General features: G+C 25.5%; 1 protein-coding gene across 2 annotated transcripts; it reads left to right on the forward strand.

Annotated features, from left to right (window-relative positions):
• LOC129975742 (aspartyl/asparaginyl beta-hydroxylase-like) lies at positions 1-24,353 on the forward strand. 2 transcript variants are annotated; one of them, XM_056088930.1, is made up of 14 exons: positions 1-191; positions 3,690-3,899; positions 7,741-7,869; positions 8,079-8,212; positions 8,719-8,797; positions 9,345-9,820; positions 12,211-12,445; positions 13,509-13,645; positions 13,768-13,962; positions 15,928-16,065; positions 16,735-16,870; positions 17,186-17,277; positions 18,879-19,009; positions 23,110-24,353. In XM_056088930.1, exons 1-14 carry the CDS (start codon positions 131-133, stop codon positions 23,258-23,260), a joined length of 2,304 nt encoding a protein of 767 aa, XP_055944905.1. In that variant the 5' UTR covers positions 1-130; the 3' UTR covers positions 23,261-24,353. The 2 variants fall into 2 exon arrangements, with proteins under 2 accessions (XP_055944905.1, XP_055944906.1); XM_056088931.1 differs by having other exon boundaries at positions 3,702-3,899.
• Positions 24,354-26,391: the final 2,038 nt, after the last annotated feature.

A 26,391-nucleotide genomic window follows, 5' to 3' on the forward strand; every position in this document is an offset into this window, starting at 1 on the left:
ATTCGCGGTTTTATTTTTATGGTTTTGTGATAGAAACAAGAATTTAAAAGAGTTCAATCAAACTGATTAGCTCTTGTTCTTTTTGTATAATTTGCTTAGTTTTGTCTCGGTCTTTGTATTTTAAATAATTATGTCGGATAAAGAACCAAGGAGGAGGAAAAAGAGAAAAGATACGCAACCGCCAAGAAAAGGTACATTGAAAATTACCGCTAATTTGCTGAGTAATGATATAAGTAATTGTATTGCACGATTTAACGAAAAAGAAAAATAAGTCGATCCAACGGTTTTTTTAAAGTGAATTTCTAAAGTACTGTATTGTAAAGTAACTAGTGCGATTTGTTTTAAATTTCTTATTTGTAGTTAATTCAATTAAGTTTTCATGCTTTTGTTTAGTTGCTTAAATTTTCTACAACACTATGCGTGTATAATTTCTGAATTCTAAAAGAAATTTTTGTCAAATTAAGACAGCAAATATTTAAATTTTTCTTAATAGCATCAGAGCTACACTATAAATTTTAATTTGTTTCTTTTCAATTTTTTCTAATCGCTTGCAGCATAACTTTAAAATATGGCACTAATCATAGAAATGAAATTAATCCATTTAATTTACATACAGTCACTAGATTTCATCATTAATATAGTCTTATTATCATCCTTTGTTATATCATACTGTATTTTTATTTTAATTGGTATTATTTGTTAAAATTACAATACTATTTACAAAATATTCAGATTGGTGTACGTTAGAATTATTACGCCCTTGGTTTTCTTAATTAGCCTAGGTTATCATAAGACTTTTCAATTACACCAATATTTAAAATTAATATTCATGAATTTTTTTAACTATTCAAGTAATTCATTACTTTGATAGATCTCGGTAATAGATTGAATTACTCAGTAACCAATTCTGTGCAGCATTTCTGCAAAGATCTTTTATTTAGATAAATTATTTTGCTGACTTGCTTAATAATGAATAAATTATTAGAGTAAAAGTATTGAAATCCATGTAAAAGCACATTTCAGCATATGCAACTTTTATGAAAGTAAAATAAATGGAAATAGTAGCCAAGATACTAATAGTAAAAATAGAAAATAAAATGTATAAAAATAAAAAAAATATTAATTTTTATTCGAATGACAAAGAGAGAAAATATTGAGCAATAATAGAATATTTTTAAAAAACTTTTTCAACAGTTCCATCCAGATCTAATAGATCTATCTATACAAATTTCTAGAAAACATAATTATTAAATTTAATGATTTTGATCTATAATATGCTGCTGTTGTATTTTAGGTGATGTGATTCTATCTGGAAATTACACAATGTCATGAAGATAAAGAAATACTTAATAATTAATTCTCATTAAATTAATAATAGTTTTTAGATCATTAATTAAGAATTAGCCATTTTAAAATTTCATATAGAACATATCATTTCAGTATAGAACAAACATGTAATTTTTTGTATACAAAAAATTAAAACAGTTCAGTTTTAAATATCTAAAATAATAATTTTTCATTTATTTAACAAAGGATGTAAATATGTTAGGATTTGAAAATCATCTAGCAAAAATCCAAAATGTCATTCCATGTATTAAATGTGACACTGAGAGTTTATGAAATCTTTTATGATACTTCGAGTTCCATGTAGTCGGAACAATTTGGATGAAATCCAGGAAGGGGAGAAGCCTTTCCAGATGCTAAATTTAGGACACTCCAACTGAAGTCTTCCCATGAACTTAATTAAATTTAAATAGTACATTTAATTCAATCTATCAGGAAACTATTGAATTAGACATTTTGAATATAAATTAATTTTGATCTTGCATTTTGATCTTTAATCTATATTAATTTATATTCAAATTAATAATAATTTTTGAATTAATTAATTGAATTTTTTAAGAGTTATTTTTATAGTAGGGAAGAATATTACATATTATTTAATTTATATTTGCTGTCATGCTACCTATGTAAATTACAGTTAATTTTTATAAACTTTAAAGTATGTTGTGAATTTATTTGTCACTTTTATCTAACATTTTTTTTAAATTTATCATAAAAAAATGTATTGATCATAAAGGTAGTCTAATCACATCAGTATAATTTTTTAATTGATATATGTTTAATCCAAACTAAGAAACCTCAAAAATTGTCATCTTTAAATTAAAATTTTCATTATTAATGAAAATGTTACAGAGATTGAGAAATATATAATTGGAGATTAATTTTAACACCAAATTAAATTAGAAATTCTCATTTAATAAATATTCATATTGTATTTTATATAAAAATTCTTAATGTTTATATAAGAAAAATGAGGAAAGTTTTTAGAATTTTAATAATAATATATGTTATTTGAAAATATGTGAAGTAGTTTGAATATTAATGGAAAATGGTTAGATTGCTGTATCTGATTGAGAAGAAGCTGAAATAACCATTAAAAATGGACCGATTGTAAGAGATAAACATCTGTAAAAAACTAGATTTAAGTTATTTTTCATTGTTTTTTTTTCATTAGCATATAATTCTCAGTAAAATTAAAAACAATAAAAAAGATCAGATTATCATTATAAAAATGAAATTAAATGTAAGTTATTTATAAAAATTTGCAGTAAAAAAATTATATAAATTTTTTTTATCATAAAACCACTTTCTAATCTGTGTGTGTGTGGGGGGGGGGGTGGGAGATTTATTGAAGACAAATGAAGATGCATTTTTATAATAATAGATCATGATATGAATATATGTCAAAAAATACATATCGTAAAATTTTAAAATTAAATTTGATTGTAGTGAAAGGTGGCATGATTTTTCAATGCATTATTATTAGAGGTATCATTTGATTACAAATTTAAACACCATACTAATCAAGTTGATACAGTGAAGTGTTTAGTTTATAGTTTGAATTTTGTTACTAATCAAATTTTTCAACTTAAATTTTGTTTAAAGTCAATACTTTTTACTTAAAATAATAATAATAAAAAAAATGACAGTCAAATTAATTAATTCAATTCTTTTTTATTGATGGAAATGCCTATTCTATATTAAGTTATTTGCAATGATAATTATTTTTGAATTTCATTTGTTTAGTGCAAGGAAGTACTATGCATTACGTTAAGAGTTTTATATATTTTATTCTCTTTTCTTTACATTGGAGGAATATTATTATTTAATTAGCAACATTTTAAGTAACTAATTTTTAATTTATAAATTTTTGTTTTTAATGCTAGGACAAAAGGAACAAAAATGTTAGCCTCCCCCCCCCCCCCCAAAAAAAAAACAGCTGACATTTCTGTTAATATATAGTTTTCATATTTTTTTATTTCTTTTTGATTAAAAATTATACGAATAATTTATTAATATTAATTATTTTTATAGAATAATTTATTAAAACCGTTACTCACTTTAGATAATTGATAATGGTAGTTGAAGAGAGATTTGACTGTTCATACAATAAAATTAACTTGAATTATCTGAATTTATTAAATTAATGTATTAAATTGGATTAAGTTGAAGAATCTGTATTTAATTTATGGTTTTATATTTAAGTCGCATAAAATTTTATTTTATTCACATATAAATTTGTGATTTTTTTATTTGCATTATTTACTTGTACTTATTTATTAGTTTCTTGCTTCAAAAAATAATTTTTTTATATAAATTATGAGCAATTTCAAACTTGAGCTTAGTTCATTTTTCAGAGGATGTACATACAACAGATGATCACTTCTTCATGCCTTCAAAATCAGAAGGCAAAGATTCTGATCAAGAATTGGAAGAAGAAGTTGTGATTCCCACACATCAGCCAAGTGTCTTTGCCAAATTCGTTTTTGTGTTACTGTTTTCTGGTTTAGTTGTTTCTCTGAGCTTCATTTTTATATCATTACATGGAACAGACAGTAAGTAATTTCTGATATATTTTCACAATTTTTTTTTCTTTGAATTGTTATCATGTTATATTTATTCAGTTTTAAAATTATTTTATATGTATGTAATGATATTTAATATCTAATTCAATCCAAATTAATTTCCTAAATTTATGCCTAATTCAGCCCATCTCGGAGTTATTTTAAAGTGTTCTCTTGTTTCCTGATCCCATTCCACTGTTGAAGCTTTGTAAAAATGATGCACCTTCAGTTCCACGTGTCAGGTGAAAATGATCTCTTCAGTGCCCTTATCCGAGGTCAACACGAGTATTAAATTGGCACGTTGCCGGAAATCCCATGTTATATAAGACAAGTGATCATTTGTTTCGTCCCTTCCTTACTTCTGCACATACACACACACACACACACACAACCAAATTAGTAAAAATAACCAAATAGCACATAACCAAATTAGCAAAAAGAATATAAATAGAATAAAAAAGGAAGAAATTAAGAATCCGGCTTGAAGACTTTCTCAGGGGCAGGGATTCAAACAAGGGATTTATTTTTCTATGAGGGGTCTGACTTTTGTCCAACAATATTGATTCCTGATGACCCTAAAATCCTCTGAAATTGAGGTCTTAGAGATAAACCATTTTTTACAAATATAAAACAATAAATTGCAATCTCCAATTTAATTAAAAATTATAATAACATAATATAAACTATAAAAGAAAATTCACAACCAATTATTGAAACAAAAATGAAATAACATACCAGTAGCAGGTAAAACCTCTACAAAAAATGGCTCACATCACATTTTATTCTTGCTTCCCACGTTATTTGCTTCCCCTGCGTAAAAATGCAGCGTCATTCAAAGTAATAAATAATTGGAGGGTCTCACCACCATCCATTGAGTTAGTTGACATGTAACTGAAAGTCTATTTTTAGTTGTACCAAAAGATTAGTAAGAAGCCAAACCTTCTCTTATTAAAACTTCTATATTGCAGTAGTTTCTGGGAAATTCATTAGTAGTTAAGTTTTTACTGAGATTATTTGTTGCTTCAGTATAAGGAATTTTGTTATTAGAAACTCTTTTAATCCCATCAAATTGTGAGAAAATTAAATTTTTGAAAATTTTAGAGTTTAGATTAGCTTGATAATTACTAAGCTTAATTATTTTAAAGTTGAATTCATCCCGTTTTTCGTAGGTACCAACTAATGTTTTACCACTAGAAATTTCAATTTTTAAATCCAGATAAGTAGCTTCAAGTTGGTTTCTGTTTGTTTCAGTTAGAACTAAATCTTTTGTAATTAGTAACAATATTAGTATTATTTAAGTTCAACAAAAGCAAGTCATCAATATATCTCCAACTGCTTATTAAATTTTGTTTAATTATTTTATTCGCATAGTAATGTAGGAAAATATTGGCTAATACACTTGAGAAAGCTGTTCCCATTGGAATGCCCTTTTCTTGTTTATAAAAATTAATTCCATTAAAAACATAATTTTCAGTAATATTAAATTTACGTAATTCTAGCCAGTTATTTTTTGTAATAATATCGTCATTTAAATATTCATCATTATAAAAATACAGATATTTATTAATTTTTCATGAGGCAGATTAGTATATAAATTTTCCAAATCATAAGTATTAAGTTTATTAATGTTGCCATTTAGAAAATCCAAATCTTCTTTGTTACTATTAATTATGAAGTTATCTTCATCTTTAATTTTATTCAGGATAATTTTCAAGTATTTAAAGAAATGTTTTCCCGTATAGTAATTATAACTGCCAGTGCTATAAGTCACGAATCTAAATTTTAACGGATTTTTTTTAATGAAATTTTACAGTTGGGAACAAATAAGGATAGTTTAAAGAGCAAGTCTTAATTTTAGTTTTTTTTTCGTGAAAGCTAGCATTCTTTTATCTCGTTCCTTTTTCCCAGTATTCTTTAAAATATAAGTTGCCTTAGAGTTATATTCATTAATTAATAGTTTTCTATAATAATAATATTTGCACATTAAAACGAAATTATTTGCTGATTTATTTGTTACTGCAATAACAAATTTCTTTTTAAAAATTTTTATTTCTTTTTTTAATGTTTTGCCAAAGTAAATCCCTCCTTCTTTAGCTCTGCCAATATCTACATTCATTTTTGTCTTAATTTCCTCTAAAATTCTCACTTTCCATTCTCCAAAACCTTCTGTAGGCCAATGGTATTTTCTAGAAATTTTAGAAATAATAATATCCAAATCTTGACCAATAGAAATAAGGATTTTTTTTATTGCTTATTTTTTCTCTCAATCTAAATTTGGTTCTCCTTTCCATTAATTCTCTTAAATAGCTGGAATCAGTAATTTCTAAATTCCCTGTTATAATATGGAATTTATCAGCATCTATATTATCTTTATAGATTTCTTTGTTACAGTTACAATCTGTTTTATTTATTTTATCTAAATTTTTGCTATAGTAATTATAATTACAAATTCTTTTCCTTAAAGTTGATGTATAACTAAATGCTATTAAAACAATTGCTTTATCCTTTAAAGGAAAAAATACTTTACTGTTATGCACAAATTCAGGTAATTTTAGGTTTTCAAAATTATTATCCAAAAATCTTACCAGACAGAATTCTTTGTTTAAATTATTTTTATTATTAAATAATAAATAGTTTTTTCCAATATTAAGCTTAAATTTAATTACATCAAGAATTATAAATTTAGTGAAAGATTTTTTTAAACTTTAGATCTCCAAATCTATTATTCATAAACCATTTAATTTTATTTTTTCTAAGACCAAAAAAAATTAAATATTTCCTAATTTTGTGAATGTTTTTACTATTATGTTCCAGATTACCATAATTCTGAAATTCCTCAAATATATTATGATAATTGCCGCTTCTACCTTTACCTCTCTTAAATCGTTTACTATAGTTTTCCTTATCTAGAAAATCTTTAAAAATGTTAAATTTAATTAAAAATTAATTTAAAAATGTTATATATATTAGTAAATTTATATAAACTTTTGACTGCAAATATTATTTATATATTTTTTTCTTCTATAGCATTTTGACTTTCAGCCCAGACGATTCCCTTTTTTTGTTTTTTGATATTCTTCCCCATGATTCTAAATGTAATATATATATAATCAACTTTCCTTTTTTACTTGGTTATACATTATTCTGACAATCATCACAAAGACCTTTCTATTTTATTTGTTTATGAATAAGAATAGTTTAATATTGAATTTTTATAATCTTACAAATTCAGTAAATCCTTCTGCAACACACACACACATACCCACTCACCCACTTTCCCACACATCAACATAGTAAAGACAAGAACATCAAAAATACTATGTTAATATTAACATGTGATTATAATGGAATTTATATACATAAATCATGAGCTAAATAAAATAATATAATTTTTTTTATTTAATAAGAAATGAATATTCAATTTAGTCCTAATCTTTAAGAAAGATTTCAGTTATGTTTATAAACTTGCCTTTTTTATTTAAGAAAATAATTATTAAAAAATTCCGATAGATTGAATAAATTTTTTAATGTGTGAATTATGTTTTCATTTTAATTTTTGAATTCATTTTAATATATGAATGACACAATTTTTTAAAGGTTAATGCTACTGAATTAGTGCTTTTAATGTTTTATTAAAAATCATTATAAAACAGAATTTAAAAATAATATCTGAGGAAATTAACTACTCAAATTTGCTTAAATAAATTTGAAGAAATTGTTTAACAGGATTAAATTTTTCTTATTAACATTTAACTTTTACAGTTTGATTAAAAATTAGATTCTAAAATATTATTTAAATATTTGAATTATAATAAAAACATATTTGTTTTAGGGGGAGAAGTAGATATTTTTAATGGCCATTCTGAAGAAATTGAAGTTCCTCATGATGAACACGACTTTCATGATCATGAACATCACGACCATGATATTCACGACCATGAAGAAGAAGAATCATTACAAGGTGAATAATTTTTCAGTACTTTTATTGGATAATTAAATTTTAAAATCTTTTACACTGTTACAGCAAAAGTAAGCAATAATCACTATTGGAAAAATAGTAAATTTGATAAAGTATTTATAATTATTTAAGTATTTTTTTTGCAATTGTTAAATTTACCCAATAAATATTTTTATTTATATTTATGGAATTATCATTGATTTTTTTTATAGAAAATATTGCGGATTATTTCCCAAGTATAGGCAGCATCTTATCTTTTAATGATGAACATTCAAAAGAATCAGTTAAAGAATCTTTTAGTGATAATGTTGGGGAAACGGATTCATCAGATGAACAGCTGTCTGAAGTAAATATATTTTATTATAGTTAAATATTTTTTTCAGTACATGGAGTAAATTATATATATATATTTAATTTTTTTGTTTTATTTGTAAATGTAAATTAATGACATATTATTTTGTATATCATTTTGCATTAAAATATTTTGATTATGTGAAAGAATTATACTTCTTTATTATGTTGTACAATTTTAGTTGAAACGGACATTTGATAATATTTCATTGAGAGATGCTTTAAACAGAATGAAGAAATACTTCATAAAACATTTTGTTTATCACATAGCATTTTATTTGCATTTCTGTTGGTTGATCCACAATAGAAATTTGCTCTCATTAGATATTTTAAATATTAAATTTCTCATATTAAAAAAATGGTTAGTAGATTAGGTTTGAATTTTGCCTTTCTGTATATATACTCTTTTTTAGTTTTTTCGAAATAGTTTTAAGTTTGAATACTAATAATAGTTTTTCATGTACTAGTTATATATATATATATATATATTTTAAATTTCAGCCGCCTGCACCAAGTTCTACCGACGAATACATTAGTTCAACAAATGAAAATAGTATAGAAAGTGATGTGGAAGATACTGGTACAATTTGTAGCTTATGTTATTGCTTTTTTTTTCTTCTTGTTATAAATATAAATTATTGCATCATAAGTTTTCCCTGTAATAATTTTTTTAATTTCATTTTAAGTAAAGTAAGAATGTTAGTTGTTTTTGTGATGCTGATTATATTTGCATGAAAGCAAATAAAATTTTATACATGATTTAAAAATATATAAAAGTTTTTTTTAATTAAAAAATTTGTAATTCAATAATTTTTGTAATTTTAAAGATATATTTGAAATAAAATAATTAATGGACATGAACTTCAAAAATAAATTAAACTAATAATAAATAAATTACTGTTTTTTTCTTTCTTTATAGAATTACTTCTGTTGTTTTATATAATTGTAGATGTTAGAAAAAAGTATAATTCTAAAAACTAGTTTAAATTTACCTAAAGAATTTGCGCTTGAAGATCAAATTTCAAAATAATTAAATACAAAAACATATTTTTAAAAACATTGAAAGTATGAATGTAATGTGATCAATAATTTATACCTATAAATATTGGTTTTTCTTTCATTTATAGAACAAAGTATAGAAATACCCATAACAACAGAAACACATACAGATACATTAGAAGAACCAGAATCTGTGTCTTTCCAATCTGATGCTTCCCATGATGAAGTTTCCTATGAACAGGATTATGAAATATCTCCTGAACATGAACCTGAGGTTGAGAAACAGGATGATGAAGAAACCTCTGAAAACATAATTGAATATTCAGACTCTTCTAATTATGTAACAGAAGCAGAACCTCCTGAATCGGTTACAGAAAGCTATACATCCTCAGTTGATGATATTTTGCCCACAACACCTGCAGCTGAATCAAAAGATGAGCATCCATTTGATCAAGATGATATTGATTCTGATGATTTTATTGATGCACCACCTGAAAATACAGTGGAAGAAGAAGTTACTTATTATGAAAAAGAATCTATAACTAATGAAGAGGATTTTAAAATCAGAGAGCAATTAGATGAGTTGGATGAAATCCTGCAAAAAGTAGGTTTTTACCTCCCCCCCTCCCCTTGAATCATTTCTTTGAGTTTTAGATTGATGATTTTGTTTTAAAACTTTATATTTGTTAGTTGATATTTTTGTTTTTGATTTGATACTAATTAGTTTAATGCTTTTAATTAAATATTAAATGCAATAATTATTCAAAATGTATATTCAATGATGCAAGACACACTATTTAAAACCTATGCAGATTATTCATTTATGTTATTTTCACATATCCCAGAAGTGTTAAGTCATGTCAGTTGATCATGTGTTAGTTTTACTAAGTAAAATATTTTGTTGAAAAAGTTACTTTTCACAACGTTTTTTGATTTCTTGAATATTTTCCATAATAATCAATAGAAAGCCAAAGAACAATCTGGAAAGTATCTTTTAATATAACATTTAAAAATATTTGATTTCAAGTTTTAAATTACATTGTAATCAATATAAGATTACATGTTATCAGTATAAGATTACATGTAATCAGTTAAATTGATTAAATTGCAAAGTTTTAATAATTTCATTTTCAGTTCTGTCTCTATTTCATTAATTTTTTTGGTAATATAATTTGATAAATATTATATAATAATGTGTACTTATTATATAATTTTTTGAGATTTGCATACAAGAAGTATTTGAAATTATAGGTAATGGAAAATGCTGTTAATTAAGTTTTTTACTTTCCACAACTAAGTCTTTTTGGTTTTGATAATTATTGTTGTAATTTTCCAAATAAATTTTCTCATAGGAATTTAGCATTGATGATAATGATGAGGATGAAGATGATGATGAATATGATGATGAGGAGGACACTAGAGATGAATTTGATTTTTGGCAATTTTAACCGTACTGTAAAACTAATGCATTTAATTAAAGGAACCATGTTAGTTTGTCTAGCCAATAACCATCATCTCATGTCAATAATTCATATAAATATTTAAATTTCATTTTTTTACCCACTAAATGCATGCATTTTATTAGCATGGAAAGCATCACATTTATGTACGTATGATCTATTTCTGAAATAGAATTCATCAATGTTTCTCCCAAATATATCACTTTTATCTGGATTGTTTCTTTTTAATTTTTTCCCCTTGTGGGAATTATCGTCTCGTATCCTGATGTATGAACTAATTGTTTTGGAACTTGGATTATTTTCCGTCTGTTTGAAAACACTTGTTTAGAGGCATAAATTTTAGAAAAAGTATCATGTTTCTTTTATCATGGCAGCTGCCAAATGCATAAAGGAATACTTATTGCAGTAACCTTAGCCTATAAAATTAGCAATGGTTTGAGTGGTTCCAATTTTTAGTATTTATTTTTCTATGAAGGAATGATGGAAAAATACTGAAACCAGTTTTCTCATAAATCTTTTTACTTATGAGATAAAAAATACTTTTTTTTAATTGCTATCGAAAAATATCTGTGTGAAGTTTCTTGTAGTCTTTATTATTTATTTTCATAATTACAATTTTTTGTCTTTTTTATAATAAATACAATCCTGCTTACAAGTTTTAGTATATATTTAATATAATCTAATTATTAATTGAAAACAAAGCCATTGCATTTTTAGAAATTGAAATAATGAATTTATTTAATTTGGCTATAAAATATTTTAAAATTATATCAATTGTAACAAAATATTGCACATTTTTTTTGAACTTGTATAGATAAATAATTATAAATTATATAATGGATATATTTTATAAATAGATATATTTTAGTCATTGTAAATTAGTTACAGTGAATTCGGGAATGGTAATATTTATTTATTTATTATAAATTTTAAAAAGTCCGATATATGGAAGCATTTGAAGATACTCTTTTATTGGATTATAAATCACTTTTTGTGTATTACTTGGTTTTGTTTTTGATTAAATATTAAAACAAAATAATTATGTAATAATGGATAAATAAAAATGAATTTTAAGTTTAAAGTTTAATAATTTTTATGTATTCCATTCCAGCAATGTTTCTTAATTTATTTTTTATATCGTACTGATTTTATTGCTATTGAAAATAATTGGACCTTCCCATTCAAAATGGTTTTTACATTTCCAAATGCGCTAATTGTAAGCCTATATGAATTTTTTTTTTCTGTAGGTTTTTATTATTTAATAATATTCACAGAGTTATTTGAATGCATGCTTGCAGTATAAATACATAAACCATTACTTTGTGTATTAGAAAGCTGCAGTAGTATTTATTGATTCATAGTTTCAATGCCATTATGGATGCTTTTAAAAAGTATTCTGTATCCCGTTTTTTATCATAATTTTTAACATCCATGAAATATAAATTGTAATTTTGCTTCTATAACATTTGTGTGCTTGCATGATATTTTAGCCTGCTTGCCTTTTTGACTCCCTGTTGTTATTCCCTATCCTAAGTCCCCTGAAAGAGCTTTACGGAAATGTGAAGAGTTGCTGCAGTCACAGAAACAAAGTCCTCGACTCCATTATGTGAAGGCTCAAGTTCTGGATAAGTTAGCTGAAACACAGCGCAGCAATAAACTACTTGAAGAAGCTATAGCACAATACCAAAAAGTGATGTCAATTAAAAATGTACCTGAAGAATTATATTTGATAGCTGGAAAACGAGCTGCAGATAGGATGCGATTTAGAGGTAATTATACTATTTTTCTGTTTTTATTTGTCATTTATTTTGTCAGTATTGCTAATAAGAATTTATAATTTTGTAAAGAAATGGAGAATTAATGCATGGATCAATTAGCTTTGATTAGTTCAGTTTTTATTTTTTGGATTTTAATTTTCATTGCACAATATTTTATAAACGAATACAGATAGCTAAAATTGCTTTGCCAAATATATTAATTTAAAAAGATATATCTTTTTTCAAAAGCTTATTCTTGTAGTTTTTATGGTTATCACATTAGTTCTACTAAGTACAGTATTGAAAACTTATTATTTTCAATTATTCAAACACATTATAATTTCCATTGCTACCATAAAAGCTTGTTTCTTTTTAGAATTTGTCTAAATAAAACTTGTGGTGTTTGAATAATTGCTAATGAAATTTGGGGACAAATTTGGGAGGGTGAAAAAAAATGTAACCAAAATAAAAAATATTGCTATTTCACTACACAAATATTGCTTGTCCATTTTTCTATAGTTTGAGTAATTTGCAAAAGAAAGTTTGAACATCATTATTTGAATTCTTTTATTTGGTCATAATACAAAGCCTGTTCAGGCAAATAGAAACATCTTGTTAAGTTTGTGTAATAATCTTTAAAATAAATCAAAACAGGAAATAAAATTAAAGAATTCTGTTGTTTTAAGTTATTGTTGTTATTTATTTAAACCTGTCAGTACTTATCCATAATTTATTGAATCACAGAGGCTGATTTGTTCTTTTAATATTATTTTTGAATTAATATTTTTATGATAGTATTTTAATAATGTTTAATTTTACATAATTTTAAGATATCAGTATTAAAGGAATATAGGAAAGAAGTGAACCTAAATTATTTATTTGTTGCTACTTTTTTTTTCTTCAGAATTAATTCTTTTGTTAATTTCTTGTTATCATCCCTGATGTAAATGTGTTTTTTCAAAGTTCTTTTATTAATAATTTTTATAATCAATAAAGAATTATATTGTAATAATTAAATTTTTATTTTATTAAGCTAAAAAAATTAACTTATGAAAGCATTTTTTTCTTCTAAAAGGATTTTTAGGTCGATGTGTAAAACTGTTATCAGAAATGGCAGAAAAATATCCTCAAAATACAGATGTTAAGAATTTACTTGCAGTTGGTTATTTAATGATAGGACAGAATAAAGAAGCCAAGAGAGTATTATCTGAGGTATGCATATGCTAGATTAATTTATTTATAAAGACCTGTTTTCCTTCATTTTTTATAAACTATTTATTTATTAAAAATATCCCTTTCTTTTCTTTTTTTTTTTTTTTTTCCTCTTGTAAAAGGTCCTGAAAGTGAAACCTGATTCCGGTTTTGCGAAAGTTCATCTTGGTTTCATTTTGAAAACAGACGACTCCAAATATACAGAAGCTGCACAACTGTTGAGTGAGGGTATTGCTACTCGAGAAGAAGGAGTTATTGATGGCAGATTTTTCTTCCACCTGGGAGATGCTTTGTATAGAATTGGCAAACAGGATGAGGTGCTTTCTCTATCTATTCTTGTTATATTTATAGTATATAGTCATAATAATAGATTCTTCTAATGTAAAGCCATCATAATACAATTTTTTATGTTTCTAGAACCTTTTTTCCAATGAATATATATATATATATATATATATATATATATATATATATATATATATATATATATATATATATATTAATGGTACTTAAAATACTTTGAAATTAATTTAAATAATATACATACATGTGTCAGAAGATTAGAACTTTAACTTATAGTCCTGATTTGTCTGTGAATGCCATGATTTTAGAAGGAAAATAAGTCATGATTTTGTTTTACTCTTTTAGCTGAAAATTTTCTTTTTTTTTATTTGTATGTATAGAACTGATTTAATGTTCTTATATTTATGAGTATTATTTAAAAGTGTTATATTTTATATGATGAATAATTTATTTTTTTAATATACTTAATATTGGGGGAACGTCAGATAATTAAAATTGTGAAAAAAAAGAAAGAAAAGATTTTATGGTATAACTAAGCAAATTACTATTAATGGTTTCAAAACATGTTATATTTTTTAAATCAAACAGGTAAATGCAGTATTTGTTTATAGTATCAAGTTGTCTCTTTTCTAAGCTTATGCTAATAACAACAACATAACAATCATAGTATTTTTTGTAAGATATAGTTTAAATTCTGTTAATGAAATGCTCTTAGGAAAGTTTGTCCAATTTTTCTTCTACAAGCAAATTTAGCACAACAATTTGCGAGTGTCTACAATATGGCATTTGCTCCAATAATTCTTCAGCAGAAACTAAACTAAATAAAACAGTTTGTTTTATTTTTCCTATTAAATTTAGTATGTAAAATATGTCTCTTGCAACATAGAGGCCTTTGTGTATTAGATTAAAAAAAAGAATTTTTATATTTCTTTGCATATTTTATATCAACAAATATAGGTGCTACCATTTAATTCTATTTATAAATGTCACCCATCCTTTCTTTCTCAAGCACACATGGGAGTTTTATAATATTTTTGTATCTTTCTTTTTATATCTTTAATATGTGTGTATACCAAATCAGAATTTGATTATTTTGTTCTGTATGAATATCTTTTTTTGTTTCACTTCAACATTGACAATATGCAGTGTTGTAATTTTTTGACTACTACTTTTTTCAACTTAAGTCTTGTCTCAATTTTAGTTATAAATTATGCTGCTATCAGACAAAACAAATTAATGCAATTTAGTTTTTAGTTTTAGTAGTTAGTCATTGTACATTACAAACTAATGATTACCAGAAATAAAATATTTTTATAGTGAAAGAATGTTTACAAATATATTTGTTACTGTTAGTGGGATTAATCAGTTTTCATTGACAATAATTGTGTCATTGACAAAAAATAATTATTAATGACAAATTAATCACATAAGCCATAACACACATTCAGACTCGAGCTTAGATTTCACTGTAACTTTTAAGTTGTATGGGCTGTATTTTTTTGCTTAAAATGCGAGTTTAAAAATTCTTTTCAAAAGCTGTATAAGTTTAAAATACTTTCTTACACTTTTTCACTCTCTCTTTGCAAAGGCTTTCTATCTTTCTGTTCAGTACACTACACTGTTCTTGCAGGGCTTGGACAAAGACATTGTAACAAAAGATCAAAATTAGACTATTTCCTTGAATTTATGTAGGATGAAAACAGTTAAAAAACACTGTGGCTGTATACGTAAAACATTAGCATTGTATTACTTTATTTTTTTTCTTTTAAAATATAACACATATATATTTGGAATTTTTTGTTTGTAAATTTTAAACTAAGCAATCAATCTTTATTGACTTGTAATATTCTTTATATTAACATATTAATAGCATACCTACTTATTTAATGTAATGTTTTCCCCCTCCACTTATATTTGAATTTTAGTATTAAAATTCAAATATTTTTATTATATAATTTTTTTTATATAATTTTTAATAGGCTATGAAAGTGTATAAAGATGGTGTTCAAGAAGGCTTGTTTTTATCTGAGTATCAAAGATCATTATATAACGTAAATGGTCTGACTGGCAAACCTTGGTGGGATCCAATGAAGACAACATATGGTCCTTATTTCAAAGTAAATTATCATACTTTCTTTACATAACATATGTATTTAGAATGTAGAATTGTAATCTTCCTGATAATATTTAGGCTGTTAATGGATGAGAATAAGAAAAATACATCTATTCCCATGCAAATATTGCATAGTTATGAATCTTAATATTTTTTAAAAATAAAAGAAATCGAATAGGAAATTCAGACAGTGAATGATGACATAATTTATTGAAATTGATGAATTATGAGATGAAAATTTGTTGAACAAACTGTGAATCAATTCAGTAATCACCATCAAAGTTTATTAATTGGCTCAGATGGTTGATGATGATCCAAATAGATCCTCACATGCACATATCTTCTGGACTTTTATTTGAATAATGTTATTTTTATTTAAATTGGCTATATGAATCATTGGGTGATTTAAAATGTAAGCAAATCTAATGTAATTAATGTAAGCATTTGAGTACTTCCTTAGATATATGACATGTGTGCATAGTCTAATGTTCTCTCTCTCTCTCTCTTTTTCCCCTTTAAGTGTTTTTATTTTTTTTATATATTATTTTGCTTTATTGCTTATTTTTTTTATCTATTTCCTTAAGATATAAAATAACTATTAAAATACTATATATTTTTATTATGATTCAATGTTTTAATTTTTTTATTATTATTTATATTTATTCTTTTTTAGATTTTAGAAAAAAATTGGATATCTATACGCGATGAAGCTTTGTCACTTACCAATGAAAAAAATTCTGGTTTCTTACCTGAAACTGAAGGATTACAAGATACAGGGGATTGGAAACAATTTGAATTATTTGCCAGAGGTATGGAACAAATCCTAGTATTTTTAAGTATTCCTACTATTTTTAAAAAAGTTTTTGTTCTCATATTTTCTTAGTTGTTACGAAAATATCTTTAAATAAAATATTTAAAAAATGAAAAATTGTTAATTTTTAAATGTGTCACTTTTAATTTTACTAAAATCAGTTTCCTTTATTTTTATTGATGGCATTTTATATTTAATTTGATAAATATAGTATTTAATAGTTACCTAAAAAATGTTAGAAAATGTTTGTTTTAAGTTATAATAAGCACAATGCTTGTTTTAATATTAAAATACATGTCTGGAATTTTTATAGGACGGAAAGTTGAAAAAAATTGCTTGAAAGCTCCCAAGACCTGTTCACTTATATCACAGTTTCCAGATGCAGTTAACTGTAAGAGGGGACAAGTTAGTATTAAATTTTGTGTATTTGTTTGTTTATTTTCCAGATAAATTATAGTTACATATTTTTAAAATTTTAATGATTCTGAAATTTATGATTGTAAAATTGATTTGATTAAAAAATACTTTTAATCTTTTATTATTTTGTTTACTTAGTAATTGTCATATTTTGCAAAATTTTGGGTAGTTTTATTTATGATTGTGTAGCTGTTGCTCAACTTTTAAAATAAGTAATAATTTAATCATAAGTAAGTAAAATAGTCATAAATGAATTCCACTATTTTACTTCAATTAAATTTCCAAAAGAAAAAGAAAATTAGTATTGAAAATAATACCAGTATACCTGACATGGGAAATATAAATAAAAAAAATTTATAGTTTATACTCTAAAATTCCTAAATATTTTAAAATTTCAATTTCGTATATTCCTATTACATTTTTTAAAGTCATCTTTATTTCCAGACATTCTTGTAGATGTAATTTTTTTAATTGGGAGGCGATTTATATTTTTTTATAATGTAATTGAGCTAATATGGCATTCATAGTTCATATACTACACTATTTGGTCAAAAGTATCTGGACACCCAGTGGTATGGACTTAGAGCGTACTGAGGCATATATTAATATGATGTTGGTCCTCTTTTTGCATCGATGACAGCCTTCACACGTCTGGGAAGACTTTCTACCAGTTTTTGATAGGTGGCTATAGGATTTGACTTCCAAGTGTCCATCAGAGCTGAAGTGAGTGCTTGCAGTGAGGATGGTTGATTAGACTGGCTATGTAATCTGTGCTCTAATTCGTTCCGAAGGTGTTCTATGGGATTTAGATCGGGAGTCTGAAAAGCTGCATTCACTAAGTTTTTTCAGCCTACCAGATTCTTTTCCTGCAGTTTCACTGCCTCAACGTTTCCACTTCACAGTTACATCATTCACAGTGAATTTAGGCTTCTGTAGAATATCTGCAATCTCACGAACTGATTTCCCATAAAGGTGGCATCCCACTATATTGCCACGAACAAACTCACTAAGCTCCTTTGACCTACTTATTGCCTCACAAATGCATAAATACAACCCGACAAGCCACTATTAATGCTTTTATAGCTTTCGATTACACATCAAATTGCATCACCCGCCAGAACAACTTTTTTTAAGGGGTGTCCAGATAGTGTATTTTAACTATGTAAAATTAACAATTTTTACAAAATAATTTCCTGTATATTAATTCATCATTTTTATTTGTGGGTGATATTTTCTTTATTTTATTAAACAATATGCTGTAATTATGAATCATATAAAATCATAATTTTATATATTTTGTTGTTGAGATATTATTTAATTTAATAAGTGATCATAGTTGCAGTACACAAAGGTTGAATGCTTATTCATAATTTAACATTTTTGAAATGGATTTGAAACTACTTTATAGCATATTGCAATAAATATATCTCATTAAAATCGAATGGATTAAAGATTGTGTTTGTATTGATTTCTTCTAAATATCTAATAGCCACGATTTTAAAATGTATAGAGTTCCAATTTTAGAGCTTTGAAATTTAAAAAAAAATATTTATTATGATTAAGCTTTGAAATTTTAAATATTTTTTTAGGTGAAATTTTCTATTATGCAGCCACAAACTCATGTTTGGGCACACACTGGTCCAACTAATTGCCGCTTAAGAGCTCATTTAGGTCTTGTGATACCAGAAGGAACTAGTATCAGAGTTGCAACTGAGACAAGGTAATCTACTTTTAATTGATGCATTTAGTATTTTTGAAAATTTGAATTCTGCATACTTAAATAAAATTTATGATTCCTTTTCAAAGCTCAATTTAATAATTAATTCAAATGTTTGTTTGCTTTTTTTTCTAATCACTAATCAGTGTTAACAGATTAAAACATTGCAATATTATATAAGTATATACAAGAAATTATATTAGCATAATAATGAAATGACATAATCTTTTCTTAAATGTGTTTATATCTTAAGGTTTCTGTATATTGCTGGGATTTTTTAAAATAATTTTAAAAAGATTTTGTTGAATTTCACATAATGCAGAATTGCTTAAAAATGCAGTAGTGAAATAGCAGTATAAGAGCAATACTAAAATCTAAAATAATATGCTTGTGAATTATGATAAAAAATTTTTTAAACATTGGCTAAAAATTATCTTTTTTTCACACTTTGCTCAGTTTAATGTAAAAAAGATACTCTGGAATTTCACAAAACCTTTTAAGTATTTGTATAAAAAATACAATCAATATATTTAGCAATAAATGCTTGCTTACTCCATAAAGAGGAGTAGATTTAAAATATTTAATTGTAACATATGATAACAAAGATGCATTGCTAGATAAAAGAAAGTTCAAAGTTTTATTTTATGCAGTTAAATAATTCTGCTATATTGGGGTACCCCCCCCCCCCCCCCCCAATGGTGACATCTTAGGAAAAATTGTATCAGTTTTCAGAATGCAAAGAGTGAATCCATTATTGCAATGCAACATGCATTTTGTTGTAATTTCAACAAAAAGCTACAGGTGGTTATCAAAATAATGGAAACATCTGTGAATAAAAGTGACATTTTTGAATGTGTTTCATAAGCATTAAAATATAATAATAAGCCACCAATTTTTTTATAAATAGCAAATTATATATTCTGGTAGTATGTGTTAGCTTTATTGAAGTTCTATAATTCTTGGATTTTTTTTTTCAAAAGCATAAAATGTTGGACCTCTCAGATTTTCAAAGAGGCTAAATTATAGGAGTTTGTCTAGCTGGTGAAGTATGACTGGAATATCCCAACTTTTAGGCGTTTCTAGAGGTACAGTGTCTAAAGTCATGACAGCATGTACACAGCATGGCAAGATAAGCTCAGCAAAGCAAAATAGTGGGTGGAAAGAGAAGCTCAGTGAAGGAGACCAATGGGTATCGAAGTGGATTATAATGCCTAAAAAGCAAACAACTGCTGCAAAAGTGACAGCAAAGCTCAATATCTATCTGGATTCTCCAGGTCAGTGATTATACTTAGAAGGCACCTTCATAAATAGAGCATTTATGGCAGAACAGCAATTCCCAAGCCACTTGTCACAGATTTTAATGGTAAACGTTGTCTACAGTGGTGTCACACTCACAAAACTTGGTCGTTTGATAAGAGGAAGAAAGTAATATGGTCTGACAATTCGTGCTTCACACTTTTCCCTACTACAGGATGGGTGCATGTTTGGAGGACACCTGCACAAGTGTATGATCGTGATTGTCTCCTTCCAGCTGTCAAATATGTATGTATCTCTCATGATATGGTCAGCCATGTTGTGGTTTTCTGCTGGACCAATCAAAACCCTGAAAGGAAAGATCACTGGGGAGAAGTAGAGAAAATTTAGCTAACCAGGTCCATCCTATGATGCAAACTTTGTTTCTTGCAAGAGATGGAATTTTCTAGGATGATAATGCAGCTAATACATACAGCGAGACTTGTCCAATCATGGTTTGATGAACACAAGAATGAAGTTAATTATCTGTCTTGGCCGTACAGTCACCCGACCTCAGTATAATCGAACTGTTATAGTCTATTTTAGAGCGTTCAATACGGATTCAATATATATCCTCCACTGGCATCTCTTTCAGAAATTTCACTATATCTCCAGGAAGAATGGTATAATATTCTTCTAAACACTATTCAACAATTATATGAATCTATCTACTAGGCGAATCCAAGCTATATTACATACCAAAAACAGTCCTACACCATACTTATGAAGGATTCTTAATAAATCTAAGGTATTTTCATTATTTTGATAACCACCTGTACCTTGTCATAAACAGATTTACAGTTGGTACTAGAAATTTATAGAAAATAATTGTATAAATAAAGGAAAAAGTGTTGGTTATCTTTGCATATTAGTTGGAAATGTTGAGTATATCGGAACTACTTTTGAGCATAACCCCTATCTATAGTGATGCATAAATGATAGCAAGTATGAACTATTTGATGGGATAATGAAAATGGTTTTAATTTCAGTTCAGTAATAAAAAAATATTATTCAAATTATGCAAAAAAAAAAAAAAGTATTTTTAGAAAATTACCAAAATTCAGATGACATTTAAATGGTTTCATTAAGTAGACAATTTTTTAAATTTTAAAATGGTATAAAAATTAATTTTGTGCAATAATATTTTTGAAAATTTGTAAAATCTAGTTTTATTTTTAACTAGTTGCCTTTAGCAATAATTTAGATTGGTAGGATTAATAATTGCTAAAAATTTCAGTCAAATATTTTTTGTAACTATGTCTTAAAGACTACTTTAAAAAAAAAAAGTGAAAGCTTTAAATTTTTATAGGCATCTAGCTCATATTATTTTAAAAGCCTTTTTCTGTTTTTGTTTATTGAGCTGCTGTTTCCGTAATTTTTTATCTATACATATAACTATATCATAAGGAGCAAAGATATTAAAAATTAAAGGATTTAAAAAAAAAAAAATGCTTGATATTGAAATTTACTTAACATAAAAAAATAAGCTTAATTATCATATAAACAATAATAAGGGAAATATACAGGATGGCATGTTGTTGTTGTTGTTATTATTAGCAATTAGTAGTTGATGAAATATTAGTAGCAACAAATGATTTGAATTTTGCATCAACAATGAATTATATTGTAAAATATTTTTTAAAAATTAACTAAATTGGCATCAATGAATTTATTTATTCATTTTTTTTTCAATTTCAGGGTGATGTAAAATCTTTTATGTGCTGTTATATTTTTGGAAATTATGAAAATTTCATTTTATTAGTTAAGATACTAATTAAAATTAAAAATTTTTTTTCACCTGGGTGCACATTTCCATCTTCTAAAGTATATCTGTACCAAATTTGATAGTTCTAAGTCTAATAGTTTGTCCTGTAGAGCACCAACATCTTTATTATTAGTAATAAAATAAAATTTTAAAAAATCATTGCAAGATGCATATTCACATCCTGCAGAGTATATCTGAGTCAAATTAAGTAGTTCTTGGTTTGTTCTGTAAAATGTCAATATATATATATATATATATATATATATATATATATATATATATATATATATATATATATATATATATATATATATATATATATATATATATATATATATATATATAATACACAAACTGACCCCACCTACATTCTTTACTATTACAATTCTTGACTTTTAAATAATTTTTTATAGTTAAAGATATTTTTGTGGATAGTATTAAGTTATTAAATTATGTAATCATATATGATATTGTTATCATCTCGCATATTTTCTAATAACAATGAAACAGATTATTAAGACAATTTGTGAGACTAATGAAATCAAATCTTTCATTTGAAAGTACAATACTTTGATTATTTATTTAAATTTTCCCTTGAAATTTTTTTTGGCCAGGATTGGCCCTTGTGCCATAAAAAAAACCCAATCAAATCAAATCCTTCACATAACGTGGTTGTGACAAGTTGGCAATTGACCTTCAATTTAGAGAAATGCATGTGTTTCTTAGAAGAAAATTATAAAACACTAAATGAGTAATTAAAGAAATAATAAAGTTGTAATAAACACAATTCTAATGAATACAGCTTACTTTCTTTCTACTTCTGATTATTGATAGATCTTCAGTCATGTTTTATAAAGGAGAGAAATACAGCCAGATCTAGTAACTTAATATCTGTTTTCCTAAATTATAAAATAGACTTGTCTGATATCACACAATTCTTATGTGTCACATCCTCTAAGTTCTTATAACCAACGTGCTTATATATTGTAAATGTAGTAACTTTATATTCATAGCCACTTCTATTTTCATTTTTTATTTCTTTCAGAACATGGGAAGAAGGCAAAGTAATCCTGTTTGATGACTCCTTTGAACATGAAGTTTGGCATAATGGAACTGAATCTCGACTAGTCTTAATTGTGGATTTTTGGCATCCAGAGTTGACAGCTTATCAAAAGAAATCCTTAACCCCTATCTGAAAGAGCACTACAGCTCTAATTGTGATACAAAATAATCAAGAGCTTTAAAAACTACAGATAAATTTTTATTTTATTAGGCAGCTGTGCATTTAAAAGAAGTAAGCTTATAACTTAGTCTAGTAACATATGTTTTTAAGCTGATTTGTGTTAAATATCCATTATTAAAATCTGGAATGAAAGTGAATATTTTTATGTTTTGAAGATATTAATTACTATTATAACTACTGATTGTTCTTATCTTTATGGAAAGGAAAAGATATAAAAATTTTGCAGTTTAGATTATATAATTGCAATCCATTTGAACTTGAGTTTGAATGACAGATGTTTGTGATTCCATTTCTTGGAATTGAAGGGGGGGGGGATACTCTAGTTACGTTTGCATAAAATTGTAATTGTTATTGATATTTTTTTTGTAGTTTTTAGGAATTATCTAAATGAATAAAAGATAATTAAAAACAGATAAGTTCATTACTATTTAAAATGTGTTGAATTATAATTAAAACAGAATCAAATGTAATTTTAAGTATTGAAAATGTGATATAACTCTGCCATATTTTTCACAAGTTTGATGTAATGAAACTTAATTTTTAAAATGTATGTAGATATATATTTATATATAATATAATGAAAGCACTTTTCATTTTTGTGCCAATTTAAATGTGTATGAAGAGATTTTAATTTTTTTAAAACACTTGAAAGTGTTGTCTTTGTTAACAACATTATATAATATAAGTTTTAATAAATACTAACAGTTTTTATAAGTTGATAAAATTGTAATTTCTTTTTCTTATTTTTATTACTTAAACCAGTTGAAGTAAAGGAAATGTTTATTTTTAAATAAAAATGCAACTATTATTCATGTAGTGCAGCTTTTAGAGTTTAAAGTGAATGTGTTAAGAATTTCATTTGTAAATGTCTTTTCATGTTAGCTTTATACTTTGTGAAGTGTTTTCATAATAAAGCATATCATTTATTGTAAAAGAATTAAGTGAAATACTAAATTGTTTCCCAAAGTGCTATGCATTGTTATACGAGATGGATATTCCCTGATTGTTATTGATGGATTTTTTAATAAATATTTTTTTGTATGAAAGTGTCTTATTTGCTATTCAGTTAACATTTTTATAAAAGCAATTCTTTACTTGTAAAGAAATGTTCCAGCAAATTTATAATTCTGAAAAATAAATGGGAAAAAATTTAGATCCAAGTCTTTTTAAGTTTGAGCTTTGATATATCATCATTTACCCTAATTCATGTTTAGAAGAGTCAAAATTCAAACATTTACAGTTTATGCATTACTTTTGTAAATGGACATGTAGTAAAAAGTAATAATAGTATAAATAAATTTTCTATTCATTTGTGTTTGAAGGCTTTTGAGATACTAATACATTAGGGAAAAAAAAAAAAAAAAGCTTTTTATACTTACTTTCTTTCCTTCTTTTGAAATTGATTAAAGGCAAAGGCATATAAACCAAGTTTCAATAGTCTGATGAAAGCTACGTTGGTCAGCTAGGATATATATGACTCAAAACGTTTTTTATTTGCTTATAAAAAACATAATTATATTGAAATATTTGCAAAATATTCCACGACTTTCTGAGAATATTATTTTTTGAGAAAAGTTTACCTTTGTTTTTATATATTTTCTATAATTTCTTTCTATTTATATTATGTTGTTCATGTCAATGTGATCCAATACTGTTTCTTTCTAATTACTTAAAAATTTTCTCAGTATATCACTAATTCAACAAGAAATGATAAAAATAAATTATTGTATATTATTTGCTTTATATTAAATCAATTCACCAAGAAATAAGATATGCGTATGTACTTACTCTTATGTAGGAAATTTGGGGAAAATGGTTAGGAATTTAGCTAAAGTTATTTTGCTCATTTGAAAACGATACAATAGATGAAAGATTTGTTCTTTTTGTGAGCAAAGCTCTTTTCAAACAGTATTTGCCAAGTAATACTCTAAATATTGAATTAAAATACAAACTATATGAGATAGTAAAATTTCATTAATTGTAAAAGCAATAATTAATTAATTGTAATATTAGTAAAAAATTTGTGTAAAAAAATCAATTTACATGAATTGTAAATGATCTAACATATGAATTTAGAAGGCACACTAGTACATGTTATATTTTTTTTTCATTTCCTATAAACTAGATCAACTTCCAAAATGAAATATAATATAAATTCCCATGGAAACACTAGGATATCAATTTTTTATTTTGACATTTAGTATCATCTGTCAATAATTAAGAAAAGGCGAAAAAAATTATCTCTGTTCTAACTACTATTCTTTAAGAATTGGCTAAAGATACTGAGATAATAGAAAATAAAAATGAACATCGATCAAGACAATGTCTGTGAATTTTAAATTCTAAATAAGTAGATTAGTGAATTTTAAATTCTAAATATCGTTCTTTGTGAACATAACTAATGACAGTAGGCTAATAATAATTATTAATTATTTTTACTAATTTATTATATATCACTGTGCCATTAAAAATAATACTTCGAGAATGGTTCAACTTTTCCTAATTTTAATCTTGTACAGAAAAAGAAAAAACCTATAACATACAAATTTACTCAAAGAAATTCTCCAGGATTTTCATGCTGATATAGTGCCCCATTTACAGTTCGCTGACATTAGACAGAATCCGACGACAGTTTAACTGGTATTTCATGTATTGGACTGTTCGACGATTTGTTAGCCATAAAGGATACCAAAGGCGGAAATCGCCTCATATTAATTCCACCTACAGAAGCGCTGTATCATCGCAATGAAATCAATAATTTGGATGGTTCCTCAGAATCACTGTAGGGGAATAAGTAAATTATATTTTGAATCGATTATTTGACTATATGCTGTCGCAAAAGCACTTAGCGCATAGGCATCTGAAACAGCAATTTTTTAAAAGGTAGTAGCAGAGCTTTTATAGCTTTACAGTTCAATTAATCGAATTATCGGTATCGTATAATCCTCAAACAAATGTATTGACTGAATGACTCAATAAAACAAGCCGATATGTTATCGATGTAGTATATCACTGTTAAACAAAGATTTGGACTCCTTTTTCCGATTTGTCACGTCTGTGTATAACACTAGGAAGGCGGAGAAA

Source organism: Argiope bruennichi, chromosome 7 (assembly GCF_947563725.1).
Source record: "Argiope bruennichi chromosome 7, qqArgBrue1.1, whole genome shotgun sequence".
NCBI lineage: Eukaryota > Metazoa > Arthropoda > Arachnida > Araneae > Araneidae > Argiope > Argiope bruennichi.

Bases quoted from the DNA above. Each gene is read 5' to 3' on its own strand.
- LOC129975742 (XM_056088930.1), top strand. From the start codon at position 131: ATGTCGGATAAAGAACCAAGGAGGAGGAAAAAGAGAAAAGATACGCAA. The intron at 8,213-8,718 runs GTAAATATATTT...TTTAAATTTCAG, and splicing joins CAGATGAACAGCTGTCTGAA to CCGCCTGCACCAAGTTCTAC. The intron at 19,010-23,109 runs GTAATCTACTTT...TATTTCTTTCAG, and splicing joins AGAGTTGCAACTGAGACAAG to AACATGGGAAGAAGGCAAAG.